The following is a 12,923-nucleotide window of genomic DNA, read 5'->3' on the forward strand; positions in this document are numbered from 1 at the left end:
AAACCATGGGCTATTAGCAAAATATTTTTTAACAACCAAAGAAAGAAGCAAATAAATAATAATAATAATAATAATAATAATAATAATAATAATAATCATCATCATAATAATACTAACAGAGCTCCTAGCATGTCTCTCTCAGTTAAATAAGTTTTTCTATTCGCTTATCAAATAAAACATAGCGATAGCTTGGTATATTAGGCATGTGAACCTCTATCTTTGTCAATTTGTCAAGTCATGCTGAACGTTAGACACAATTTTTAATCCTACACTCTCATTTTTCTACGTTGCTAATTTTGTCACTTTTTCTCAAATGCCAATATTCACGGGCTAACCATAAACTACTACTTGTTTTTCAGCAAAATTTTCTCCTTTTTTGTCAAGAAGTGCCTATAAATACCAAGCCATCTCACTTTTCCAAATCAACAAACACAATCACCTTCTCCATTTCCCTCAAATTTGCCTCAAAAAAAGCAAAGAAAAAGGAAATGGAGATCTCAAAGCTTTCAACAACCCTTGTTGTGCTCATGGCCTTAGCCATGGCTCATTCTTCATTGGCCCAAAATTTGCCCAAAGATATCGTTATGGTCCACAACAAGGCCCGTGCTGAAGTTGGTGCCCCACTCCCACCACTAAAATGGAACGAAACACTTGCAAAATATGCTCACGATTATTCCTCCACTAGATTAGCTGAATGTACATTGGTACATTCAGATTCACCCTATGGTGAAAATCTTGCCATGGGCTACGGTGAATTTTCGGCCGTTGAAGCCGTTAACTTGTGGGTAGGAGAGAAACCTAACTACGATTATGCCACAAACTCTTGCAAGCAAGGGATGTGCGGACATTATACTCAGGTGGTCTGGAAAAACACACTTCAAGTTGGATGTGCAAGGTTGAAATGCGATAATGGTGAAGCGTGGTTTGTGTCATGCAACTATTATCCCCCTGGCAATTACATTGGCGAGAAACCTTATTGATTTATAATAATTAAGATGCATGGTTTCAAAATTACTTTTTAATTACTTTCATCTCATGCAAGTATATATGTAAGGTTCCAAATCTCCACATGTAATAGGGCAAGTTGTCCTACTGTGATCATCAATCCGTTTCGTGAAAAACAAAATGGAATATTTTAATTTTAAAGACTCATGTTGGATGAAGTGTTTTGAGTATATTCTTTATGATCATCAGCTTACATTTGCTCTTCAATATTTTCTTAGAAATTTCAATATCTTTGAGATATCATGAAGATCTACTAGATAACTTTATTCTTGTTCCGTTCTGATGAGGGTTAAATCTCGTGGAAGTCAAATACTATAAACTTGTAATTAAGCTGGATTGACACATAAATATGGGTAACTTACAAAGTTATTTGGACGGTTAATTAATGAGCAGGTTCGATTGAATATGGAGACGTAATTCATCACGTCTTGATTGTGCTAGCAATGGGTGGGTTTTCATAACTTGCAATGAAGATCCACCAGGTAACGTTAAAGGAGAACTTCCGTATTGATCGATCTTGAATAGCTAGCAACCCTTCGATCGATTCCAAATTGGAACTACCAACTGATATTTAATAAATTTTCGTACGTCACCACGAATCATGATCACGTACGGCATTAACAGCGAAAACTCGCCGTATGCTACGCAATGGCAAGATTTTCGCCATAGGGTCGATCCTTCTAGATGTTATAATTTTGCATTCAGCTAATTTTGTGGGGGAACCGATCCCCTCCAGTACAAAATCAATAATAAAGATGGGGCGGAGCTATCCTTCCCCAAGGGGTGTCAAGCGATACCCCCTTCGCCGCAAAATTACATTGTATATATTGGTCAAATTTTGATTTTATGGGTATATATGGCATTGTTGATACCCCTTGACACAAGTTAAAGCTTTAGCGTAGAAGTTAAAGGGTTGTAATAATTCCCTAAGGCCACGAGTTGGATCCTTAATTGCTTGCGACACAGTTATAATTTTTTGACACCCTTAATGAAAATTATGGCTCCTGCAAAGATCAATACACCGTTAGATACTTGCCAAGCATCCAAGAAAGAAGTGTTAGAAAATATTATTTTCTATTTAATATCTCAAAAATAAAAGGATTATCTCTAAGGTTTTTATTGGCTTTAATACAAAAGAAATATCTTTATTCTTTTACTAGCCATTAATCACCTCACTTTTATTAGCCATTATTAAGAATATAATTATTCTTGAATTCATTTCCTGACGTTGCAAAACGGTTTTATAAATTAAATCCGGTCATTTGACCAATTGCCTTTATGATCTTTTATGGCATTTATTATTCTTAAATCTTTGTACAGTAGATGATTAGAAGTTAGCTATATAATAATATATAATATAACATTATGGGTTGATTTTTTCAGTAGGAAAACCGGAGAAAAATATACTCCTCCTCATTTTGTAGTCTTGGGTTTTCTATGAGAGATATAAACATATTTTTCCTTGTAGAAAAGAGATACATCAAGAAAAGTTCTTCCTCCCATATTTTTGTGTGCTGGGTTTTATTTTGAGATAAATCTTTGTTAGATTACGGCCCCTAGTTTTGTACTAGAAGAGCTTGTTGAATCTGGGATACACCATCTTCGGTGAAATATCCTTAAGGGGCGGTGCCATCGGCATGCCTCAAGCTTTCTCTACAATTATTCGTGATCAAGCATTTTCCTCAAGTGTAAAATACAAGTGTTCGCGATGAAGAAAAGTCCCTACACGTGTTCGTGATGAAGTATTTTCCGTAAGTTTTCCAACAATCTTAAGGATATTTTTATACTCTATTCTTACGGAGAATACGGTTTATAATATTTTCAACAAGGCATCTAGCGATAAATATTACTTGAACTACAACAATTGCACTTGGTGGAATCGGTTGGTCAAGACAAGTTTGGGCCTCAAGTGTAAAAGAAGTTCCTAAGGCAAGTGTGTCCTGTAACCATGCACCGTGTTTGGAAGTACCAAGAAGAGAGGTGAGAACTTTATATGTGCATGTCTTGGAAAGTCTAATAAGGTATGACAATATTTTATGTTTATATTTGGAGAAAAGAAAACGTGGTTAGTTGACATAAAGTCAATAAGAAAATCTTCGTGAAAATAACTATAATTACATGTGTGGCAAACTAAGCCATTATATCTCTCAATGTAAAAGAAGATTCGGAGAAATGATAATCCCGTCTAAGTAAAATAAGTGTGGCTAAGCGGATGATATAATTGTTGTGGTCATTTCTCAAGCGAATCTTGTGGCTAGTGTGAGAGATTGGGTGTTAGACTTTGGTGCTACTAAGCATATTTGTGCTAAAATAATTTTGTGTTCTACACCCAAGTTGAAGAAAAAGAATGATTGATTTATGTTGGTGATTCTAGAACTACTCAAGTTCTTGGAATGAAAAATTCTCTTCTTGAACACATATTTGGAAAAACATTGACATTAGCCAACGTGGTACATGCATGTTCCTAAGATTTTTAAACCAATTTAGTTTCTATGAGATTATTAGGAAAAGTGGGGGTGAAAGTTTATTTTGAGCACGATAATTGTGTTAACCAAAAACAATGTTTTTATTGGCAAAGAATTTTGTAATCATGATTTGTTTGTGCCTAATATCTTCCAAGGTGAAAATGCTAGTACTTGTGTTTACATGATTATTTCATTTAGTTTATGGTAAGTTAGACTTGGATATATTAGTTTTTCTTATATAAGAAAATACAAGTTCAAGTTTCTCTTGTTGAAATAGATAAAGTTGATATTGCAGAGTTTTTGTCTAGATTTATTACTTTAATATTATATTAATATGTCATAATAGTATAATTATTCCATTAAAATTCAGACGTTGCTTTTGAAAACCATGACAGACCATTTGAATTCAATTGTAACTGATTGGGTTTAAAACTAAGAGAGTGAGAAAATTAGAAATGTTTGTTGGGTGCTCTCTCTGTACGTTTTATATTACTTTATTATATATAAGTAAGAGATAGTATGACTTATATATTATGGTGATGGGAGAAGAAACAAATTGGAGGGAAAATATTTCTTGTGAATTATAGAAAGAATATTCTTTGAATTATAGAAAGAAATATATGATAGTGTGGGGGTGTCTTGTTAATGTTATGCTACTCATTTTTGGAAGAAAAAATAAACATTTGTGAGGTGCCATAATTATGGTACAAATGTAGTTTTAATTTTGTTGTACTAGAGGGTACAATGATGCAGTGAATATCAAAATTTACAGTGGTTATGAGTTATTTTTGGTGGGGGTTCCAAACATGTTGTTCCATTTTAATTGGTTGGTAATGAGGTTGAATGGTTAAGAGACCTTTTAACAAGTATTCATTTTTTTTGCGTCTATACATTGTGATTGTCATAGTAGCTTAGACATATATATTTGGACATAATGTGTTAAAAGCGGTCTTTAACGTAAATAAAGTATGTGAAGTCGGAGGTGAACTTGATCAATTCCCTATACGAAACATCGAGGGAATGAGATTTTTTTAGTCAATGAGAATCAACAATGATGGTAACCCACCTATGTGATTGGAGATCCCATGAATTATGTTCATATGGGTAATAACAAGTCATTAGTTGATCAAGTGTGCACTATAAAATTATATCCCTTCCTATGGTGTGTGAATATAGTGTAATTAAGTAAAGTGAGGTCGAGTTATAAACTCTTAATCCAATTCATATCCTTTATAGGTGGTGTATTGCTCTGCGAAATACACTTGATGATTGGACCTATATGAGTGTGGAGTGGTGCGCTTCTATGAAATTGTGACGGATTTCTAGAGCACTCATGAATACCGGGACACGCGCGCGGCCTCATAAGCGCAAAACCGCGATAACGACAAAGATTGTGCGAGTATAATGTGATAGAATAAGACCCTAGGCTTATAAAAGAATTTTGGTTCAAAGTTGTAAACTTCACCAATTATTACGTAAGTTTAATCTTGTTTTATCTAGTAGACACGGGCGACGCATTGTACTCATATATGTAAACCCAGCAAAACTTCTTATTTTATTTATTTTATTATTTTTGAGATATATGGGGGATTGTTAGAAAATATTATTTTCTATTTAATATCTCAAAAATAAAAGGATTATCTCTAAGGTTTTTATTGGCTTTAATACAAAAGAAATATCTTTATTCTTTTACTAGCCATTAATCACCTCACTTTTATTAGCCATTATTAAGAATATAATTATTCTTGAATTCATTTCCGACGTTGCAAAACGGTTTTATAAATTAAATCCGGTCATTTGACCAATTGCCTTTATGATCTTTTATGGCATTTATTATTCTTAAATCTTTGTACAAATGATTAGAAGTTAGCTATATAATAATATATAATATAACATTATGGGTTGATTTTTTCAGTAGGAAAACCGGAGAAAAATATACTCCTCCTCATTTTGTAGTCTTGGGTTTTCTATGAGAGATATAAACATATTTTTCCTTGTAGAAAAGAGATACATCAAGAAAAGTTCTTCCTCCCATATTTTTGTGTCTTTGGTTTTATTTTGAGATAAATCTTTGTTGATTCTGGCTCCTAGTTTTGTACTAGAAGAGCTTGTTGAATCCTGGGGGATACACCCATACCAGGTGAAATATCCTTAAGGACAGTGCCATCGGCATGCCTCAAGCTACGAAAAATTCTCTACAATTATTCGTGATCAAGCATTTTCCTCAAGTGTAAAAGAAGTTCCTACAAGTGTTCGCGATGAAGAAAAGTCCCTACACGTGTTCGTGATGAAGTATTTTCCGTAAGTTTTCCAACAAGAAGTGAAGGCTGAGATTCAGTTGTTGATAAAAGACTAACAAAAATAGACATATTTTAGCGCCAAAGAGGTCTCCAACGGGTCTCCTAATAACATTAAACAATGTTAAATTTTTTTTAGTTAATTTTTTTTTAAAGTTAAATGTTTCTGCTAAATAAATACACTAAAAAATAAGCTATTAGATTTAATGATGTTTTAAGTCAATTTTTCTTGTTGAATTTTGTTTTTGTCTTTGAGATGGTGGCTATATATTTTTTGAAAATTGCCGTAGTATTTTTTGAACATACAGAATGCACTTTTCCTAATTTTATGAATACTTATTAAACTTAAAAAAGCATTTACATTATTTATGTAGGCGGCAACCATGTTGTTCCATTTTAATGGTGGGAAGGGACAAATTTCATTTTTTTTGCGCGGATTGTCCTTCTTTTGGGTGGTCTTTAATTTTTCCCCCTCAAATTACGAATTTTTAATTTTTGTCATTCGCTTAAAAAGGTGGTCGAAAATACCCCGAGTTTCTGGGTTCGAACCCCCCTCAGCCAAAAAAAAAATCGCAAGGCAAGCCTTTGCAAAAAATCTGCCGGAGATGGCAATGCTTTGAGACATAACTAAAAGTTTGCCTTATAAAGCAGACTTTTTGTAAAGCCTTGCCTTCTATTTTTTTTTAATGATTTAGCTGAGGTTCGAACCCAGAACCTCGGGATATTTTAGGCGAAGGATAAAAATTAAAGACCAATAATTTGAGGAACAAAAATTTAAAACCGTCCCCAACGAATGACAATCGTGCAAATTGTCCGACAAATTTTGGGCAAGTGAAGGGCCCCGACTAAACCCGTGATTTGGTGCGAATTGCCCTTCTTTTAGGGTGGTCTTTAAATTTTGCCCCTCATATTTGTAATCTTTAAATTTTGCCCTTCGACTAAAACCCATGGGTTCCAGGTTCGAACCCCCACTCAGTCAAAAATTTTAAAAAAATTCGCAAGGCAGAGTTTGAATTTCGCTATGCCCCCACCGGCAGAATTTTAGTTATGTTTAACCAAAAATTTGCCGATGGGGGCAGACTTTGCCTTGAGGTATATAATTTTTTTTTCTTTTCAAGGTAAACTTTTAGTTATGCCTTAACTAAAAGTGTGCCCCATAAGACATAACTAAAAGTATGCCCCATAAGGCGGAACTTTTCCTTAAGGAATAACTAAAGTTATGCCGGACCCGGCATAACTATAAGTTCCGCCTTATAAGGCAAAGTTTATGCCTTAAGGAAAAGTTCCAAATACTTTTAGTTATGCCTTAACTAAAAGTCTGCCCCATAAGGCATAACTAAAAGTATGCCCCATAAGGCGGAACTTTTCCTTAAGGCATAACTAAAAGTTTGCCTTATAAGGTAAAGTCTATGTCTTAAGGAAAAGTTATGCCTTATGGGGCATACTTTTAGTTATGTCTTATGGGGCATACTTTTAGTTATGTCTTAACTAAAAGTCTGCCCCATATAACTAGGAAAAGACTTTTAGTTAAGGCTTAACTAAAAGTCTGTCCATAAGTATGTCGGACTCGGCATACACTTGTTAAGGAATAACCAAAGTTATGCTGGACCCGGCATACTTATGCCAAGTCTACCCATAAGGCATGAGTATGCCGGGTCCGGCATAGCTTTGGTTATTCCTTAACAAGTGTATGCTGGGTCCGGCATACACGCGACCCAATCCTTGCCTTGTGATATTTTTTTTTTAATTTATGCTTGAGCGGGGCTTCGAACCTAGAACCTTATGATTTCTGCGCGAAGCTCAGGATTGCAACGCGAAGGGCAAAAATTAAAGACCAGCGATATGGGGGCAAAATTTAAAGACCACAAATATGAGGGGCAAAATTTAAAGACCACCCCAAAAGAAGGGCAATCCGCGCAAAAAAATGCTTCACGACTATATATGTTACATTTTTTTGCGCGGATTGTCCTTCTTTTGGGGTGGTCTTTAAATTTTGTCCCTCATATTTGTGGTCTTTAAGTTTTGCCCTTCGCTTGGAAAGGTGGGCGAATACCTGAGGTTCTGGGTTCGAACCCCCGCTCAAGCATAAAATAAAAAAATATTTTCGCAAGGCAAGGCGATCCGGCATACACGCCTTAAGGAAAAACTAAAGTTGTGTCGGATCCAAAGATAACTAAAAGTCTGCCCCATAAGGCAGAGCTTTTCCTTAAGGTATAGTTTAGTTATGCCCTATGGGACAGACTTTTAGTTAAGGCATAACCAAAAGTATGCCCCATAAGGCAAAACTTTTCCTTAAGATATAGATTTTGCCTCAAATTGAGGGACAAAAGTTAAAGATCGACCACCCCAAAAGAAGGGCGAATTGCCCTATATGTGAAGTAATTGCACGGTCTGTTTTTCAAATTGACTGGTCTTTAACTTTTGTCCTTCAAAATCGAACTTATGTCTAGGGAGACATATGTTCTTTAAGAGTGTTGTCATAACTTGTGGATATTATGATGTATAAGTCTCTAGACATAAGTTCGATTTTGAATGACAAAAATTAAAGACCAGAACAGAATAGGGACAAAAGTGCAAATTACCCTGTATGTGTACAAACATGTGAGATGGTTGAAGTTGAGCTAATCTCACATTAGGTTGACTGCAATACTATGTGACACCGGAATAAAAATTAATTAATTAATTAATTAATTAATTAATTCAACTAGGAACAACAAACTTATCGAGGAATTGGCATCTTAGATCCTAATGTACACTTAAGCATTATTAATCTAATGGCGGCTTTCCCATTTTTGGGAAAACTACTTGCATGGAAACATTATTTTAAGGAGGCTGCGCTTAACTATAGATTATATAAATTGGCATTAATTTAAACAATATCAAAACTTGAAAAGGACGATTGCTCGAATATTTCTGCTCCAACTATAACATATTAAAAACGTACATTCTATGAGCAGGATATCAAACATATTGAAGGACTTTTATGAAATTAGATTTTCTTCAAATCAAGAAACACTATAAAAAAAATATTAATTTGTGGAGGTTGAAAGTTGCAATTCGCGAAGGTTTTAGCTTCCTTTAACAACTAGCGGAGGCTAAAACCTCCACGAATTACTCATTTTTTTGCAGTGATTAAAAAAGATTGTGTCAAAAGAGCAATGAGGACACGCAGTTAATAAAAAAACTAATGATTTATGAGTTTAACTTAGTTGTATCCATCGTCAATGTAGAATTTTTAAACACTATTAAGCTACTTAAAAGATAATTACACTACTACAGCCTAAGAAACAATCCACAAAATGTGGGATTATAACATGAAAAATGAAATAAGTAATTATCAGTAGTGTTAAAATATAGACAATATTGCATTGTCAATATATATAATGATTATTAGAGTTGGTCAAGTATAATGATCACGGCAATAATAGTGTTCATCATATTGTTTTTTTTTTCTTAGTGGCGGCTTTTGCTTCTTAAACGAATTAATAGTTGCATGATCTGACATTCTTTGAATTAAACAAGATAGTAATATAAACACTTTTCAAATATGCCTGATGATTGTGCTAATTAACAAGTAATCGTTGAATTCATTTTTTTTTTTTTAACAACTTGCAAACTTTTTAACTCAGCATTCTTCTCTATTTAAGCCCATCCATATTATACGTTGTTCTCATCAAAACCCAAAATGGGATTCTCCATTGGCTTAACAACATTAGTTGCTTGTTTCATCACAATTGCTATAGTTCACTCATCTCAAGCTCAAAATTCTCCTCAAGATTATCTTAACCCTCACAATGCAGCTCGTAGACAAGTTGGTGTCGGCCCCATGACATGGGACGATAGGCTAGCGGCCTATGCCCAAAATTATGCCAATCAGAGAATTGGTGATTGTGGGATGATCCATTCTCATGGCCCTTAGGGCGAAAACCTAGCCGCCGCCTTCCCTCAGCTCAACGAGGATCGTGCTGTGAAGATGTGGGTCGATGAGAAGCAATGGTACCATTATAATCCAAATACTTGTGTACCGGGAAAAGTATGTGGACACTATACTCAGGTGGTCTGGCGTAACTCAGTACGTCTTGGCTGTGCTCGGGTTCGGTGCAACAACGGGTGCTATTTTATAACGTGCAATTATGATCCACCAGGTAATTACAGGGGACAACGTCCGTATGGTGATCTTGAAGAGCAACCAGCCTTCGATTCAAAGTTGGAACTTCCCACAGATGTCTAATGAGTTTACATAATCAAATCATGAATGAATAAAGCTTCTTCAATTGTTAAAGGAAAATAAAATCCAGTGCTATGCTATGCATGTGATGTTACCTTACGTAGTTGGATAATAATCTAATGGGTGTAGTTGTATTCTAAATTGTGAACAATATGGACCGTTTGGACCCTTGTATCTTCATGTTGGTTGATGGAATCAGTTTTGCTATGCATGCAAAACTTAAAGACCAGCAATTTAAGGGGCAAAATTTAAAGACCATCCCAAAAGAAGTGCGAATTGCCCCTGTTGACCAGGTCAAATACATTAAAGAATTCTTTTACTATTGGATCATTTAAATGAAAATCCACAAGAATAAGTGTTGTTAGTAATCTAAAAAATCTGCCGGCCAGAAAATTCTTGCTACTGTATAACAGATTAAAAAGCATTGATATATATAGTTAAAAATAATTACACTAACAATGCGAATAAGTTAAATCTATTTTTCCTTATACTAACAAGACTGTTTCGTTACTTGTGCTATATTGCGTGCCTAAGCATTCATATCTTGATACGATATAATATTACTTAAGCTTTTGAAGAGGGGTTTTCTATAAATAAAAAATTAAAAAAGAGTTAATTAAATAAACGACATGTAGTGGAAAGTTCCTGTACCCATATTACTTGAGAATAGATATAGGGCCTTTTACAGGACTACGCTTAGACGATGTATCCATTCATGAAATTCGCCTATTAAACGATTTTAGAACACGGTTTTATATGTTGTATACCTCCCCAGCTGTACAATTATGTGAGTTATATGCTTCGAAAGCATGCAATAATAAAAAAGGTTGAATCACCTTGTTGTATACTGTTATAACATGTGAATTGTATAATACGAAGGTATCCAACGTATATACGTATGTATTAGATATTTTATTAATATTATTCTAAAAAGATAAAATTTATGATAGTTTTTAAATAATAACTCTGGATAATAATTTTTTATCGCGTGGATATTCACATTTCTGTTAATTTTCCCTAGACATTAATTAGTTTGATCAACTAGGGAGAACAATTTTAGACATAGGCTCAGGAAAAGATAGGCTCTAGAATGGAGAGAAACTCACCAAGAAAACCATATTAATCCTTGTTATAAAATTTGTTTAAAGGGTCAAAGTAGTACTCCTTGTCATCCTAAATCCTGGTGGTTCACCAGGTATTATTTAATGGCGGCTTTTACGTTTCTGCCCAAAAAAAAAGAAGTACCACTTTATGGAGGCTGCGCTTAACTATAAAAAAAAAGAGGCTAAATTGCTAAAGGATCTTTCGGAAAATATTTTCTACAAAAATGACTTTCGTCATATTCCACATACACAGGTTAATTCCCATCAGTTGCCTGTATATGCCTCAGAAGTTTACATGTGCTTCTTCTCTAAGCTTCTTTGTGTGTTGTTTCTACTAGGTGACTGGGACCAAGGTGGCTCTTGCCAGCGGTCACAGCCTCTCTGACCTCAAGAGGTAACTCTCTCCATTTAAACAGTTTTAACTACTAAAAAGAAGAAAAGCTGTCCATTGGTTGCCAAGTGTTGGGTAACCTCTGTTATTGATGGCATACAGATTCTTTGCCCTCTTACTGTTATGCTTTTGTTGTGTTGTGTTCTGTTTTCCAGGTGGAGAAACTCTTTTCCCTTCAAAACAACGGAACAAATGTGGAGGTTCGCCTTGTGAACCAGCATCTGTACAGGGCCTTTGAAGGCACTAGATTTCATATGCTAGACATATCTCATATGAGTGAGTTTAGAGCCGATGCCCATCCGGCTACAGCAGGTGGGAAGAAACATGATGATTGCATGCACTGATGCTTACCAGCAGAGGCGGATCTAGGATTTAAATTTTAGGGGTTCAACATCTTAAATTTTAGCACTAAACCATTATATTTCTAAACTTATGGGTTGATATCTACTATTTATTGTAATTTTAATAAATTTTTACACATAAATTTATACTCCGCGTCGAAAGTTTGGGGTTCAATTGAACCCCAAGTTACAGAGCTCCATCCGCCTCTGCTTACCAGGACTTGCACATACCGGGAATGACTTGTTTGTAGCATATTTAAGCAATATCGAAGATAGGACCTAAGTTATGACGATTTCATTCTTTATGTACAATTTCTTTCTGTTAATTTCTTACAATTATCTTTCTTGAAGGCAATCTTGTTACAACGTTGTTTTCATTTCTCATCTATAATATTTAGTTAGCGACTGAATGTTAAAATTCGCAGAAAACAACTGCTAGCCCTTCCATCACCTGAAGGTAAATGTGTATTTGACACTTCACTAGTAAATGGCGAAAATTTGCCCAGGCTTATAGCTCTTTTTTTTTTCTTTATTTGATCAAGCTGGCTTACTGCAGTAATGGTCAAATCTGGCCATTGTCTAACATGGTTCCTGAAATCTAGGACACATCAACACGCCAGGCGCTCCCCACCCCCCACCCCCGCCACCCTCCCATGCGCGCGAAACCCTAAAAAGAGAATGCAAAAAGGGAAAACAGAATATGAGAGGGATGAAAAAAAAGGTTCAAATTAACTACAATCTTGTTTCAGAGTTCGTAAAATTATCCGCTAATAGCGTCGATTAACTGAACCTTTTTATCAGTCATATTATCCTCTTTTAACAGGTTTGTGGAAATTCAAGAAGGTTCACGACACAAAGTAGTAGTCTTTCCATTTCCATGTTAATAATTTGAGGTGACTTTACTCTTGCACCTGATGACTTTTCTGTCCACAAGGCATTAATTTAATCTTTGCTTTTGCGTATATGCAGTTTAATTACAATGAATTTTCAAAGTCTACAGCGTGATTTTGGCATGTCCTTAAATTGTGGTTCATACATTGAAAAGTAATTTTATTTTACTTTGTCTAGAAACCTTGAATTACTCCCATAATTG

At 34.9% G+C, this 12,923-nt stretch overlaps 1 protein-coding gene, 1 long non-coding RNA gene and 1 pseudogene across 2 annotated transcripts; all 3 read left to right on the top strand.

Annotated features, from left to right (window-relative positions):
- The first annotated feature begins 420 nt into the window (after positions 1–420).
- On the top strand, positions 421–1,163 carry LOC132062796 (pathogenesis-related leaf protein 4-like). The gene has a single exon (XM_059455289.1). The coding sequence runs from the start codon at positions 489–491 to the stop codon at positions 978–980; it is 492 nt and encodes a 163-aa protein (XP_059311272.1). The 5' UTR covers positions 421–488; the 3' UTR covers positions 981–1,163.
- Positions 1,164–9,447: 8,284 nt separating this feature from the next.
- LOC132062797 (basic form of pathogenesis-related protein 1-like) lies at positions 9,448–10,197 on the top strand (annotated as a pseudogene).
- Positions 10,198–10,954: 757 nt separating this feature from the next.
- LOC132062798 (uncharacterized) lies at positions 10,955–12,292 on the top strand. The gene is made up of 3 exons (XR_009416254.1): positions 10,955–11,351; positions 11,437–11,492; positions 11,645–12,292. It is a non-coding gene; the product is annotated as an uncharacterized LOC132062798 (long non-coding RNA).
- Positions 12,293–12,923: the final 631 nt, after the last annotated feature.

The sequence above is a fragment of the Lycium ferocissimum genome, chromosome 7 (assembly GCF_029784015.1).
Source record: "Lycium ferocissimum isolate CSIRO_LF1 chromosome 7, AGI_CSIRO_Lferr_CH_V1, whole genome shotgun sequence".
NCBI lineage: Eukaryota > Viridiplantae > Streptophyta > Magnoliopsida > Solanales > Solanaceae > Lycium > Lycium ferocissimum.

Coding starts and splice junctions, on each gene's coding strand:
- LOC132062796 (XM_059455289.1), top strand. CDS start 489: ATGGAGATCTCAAAGCTTTCAACAACCCTTGTTGTGCTCATGGCCTTA.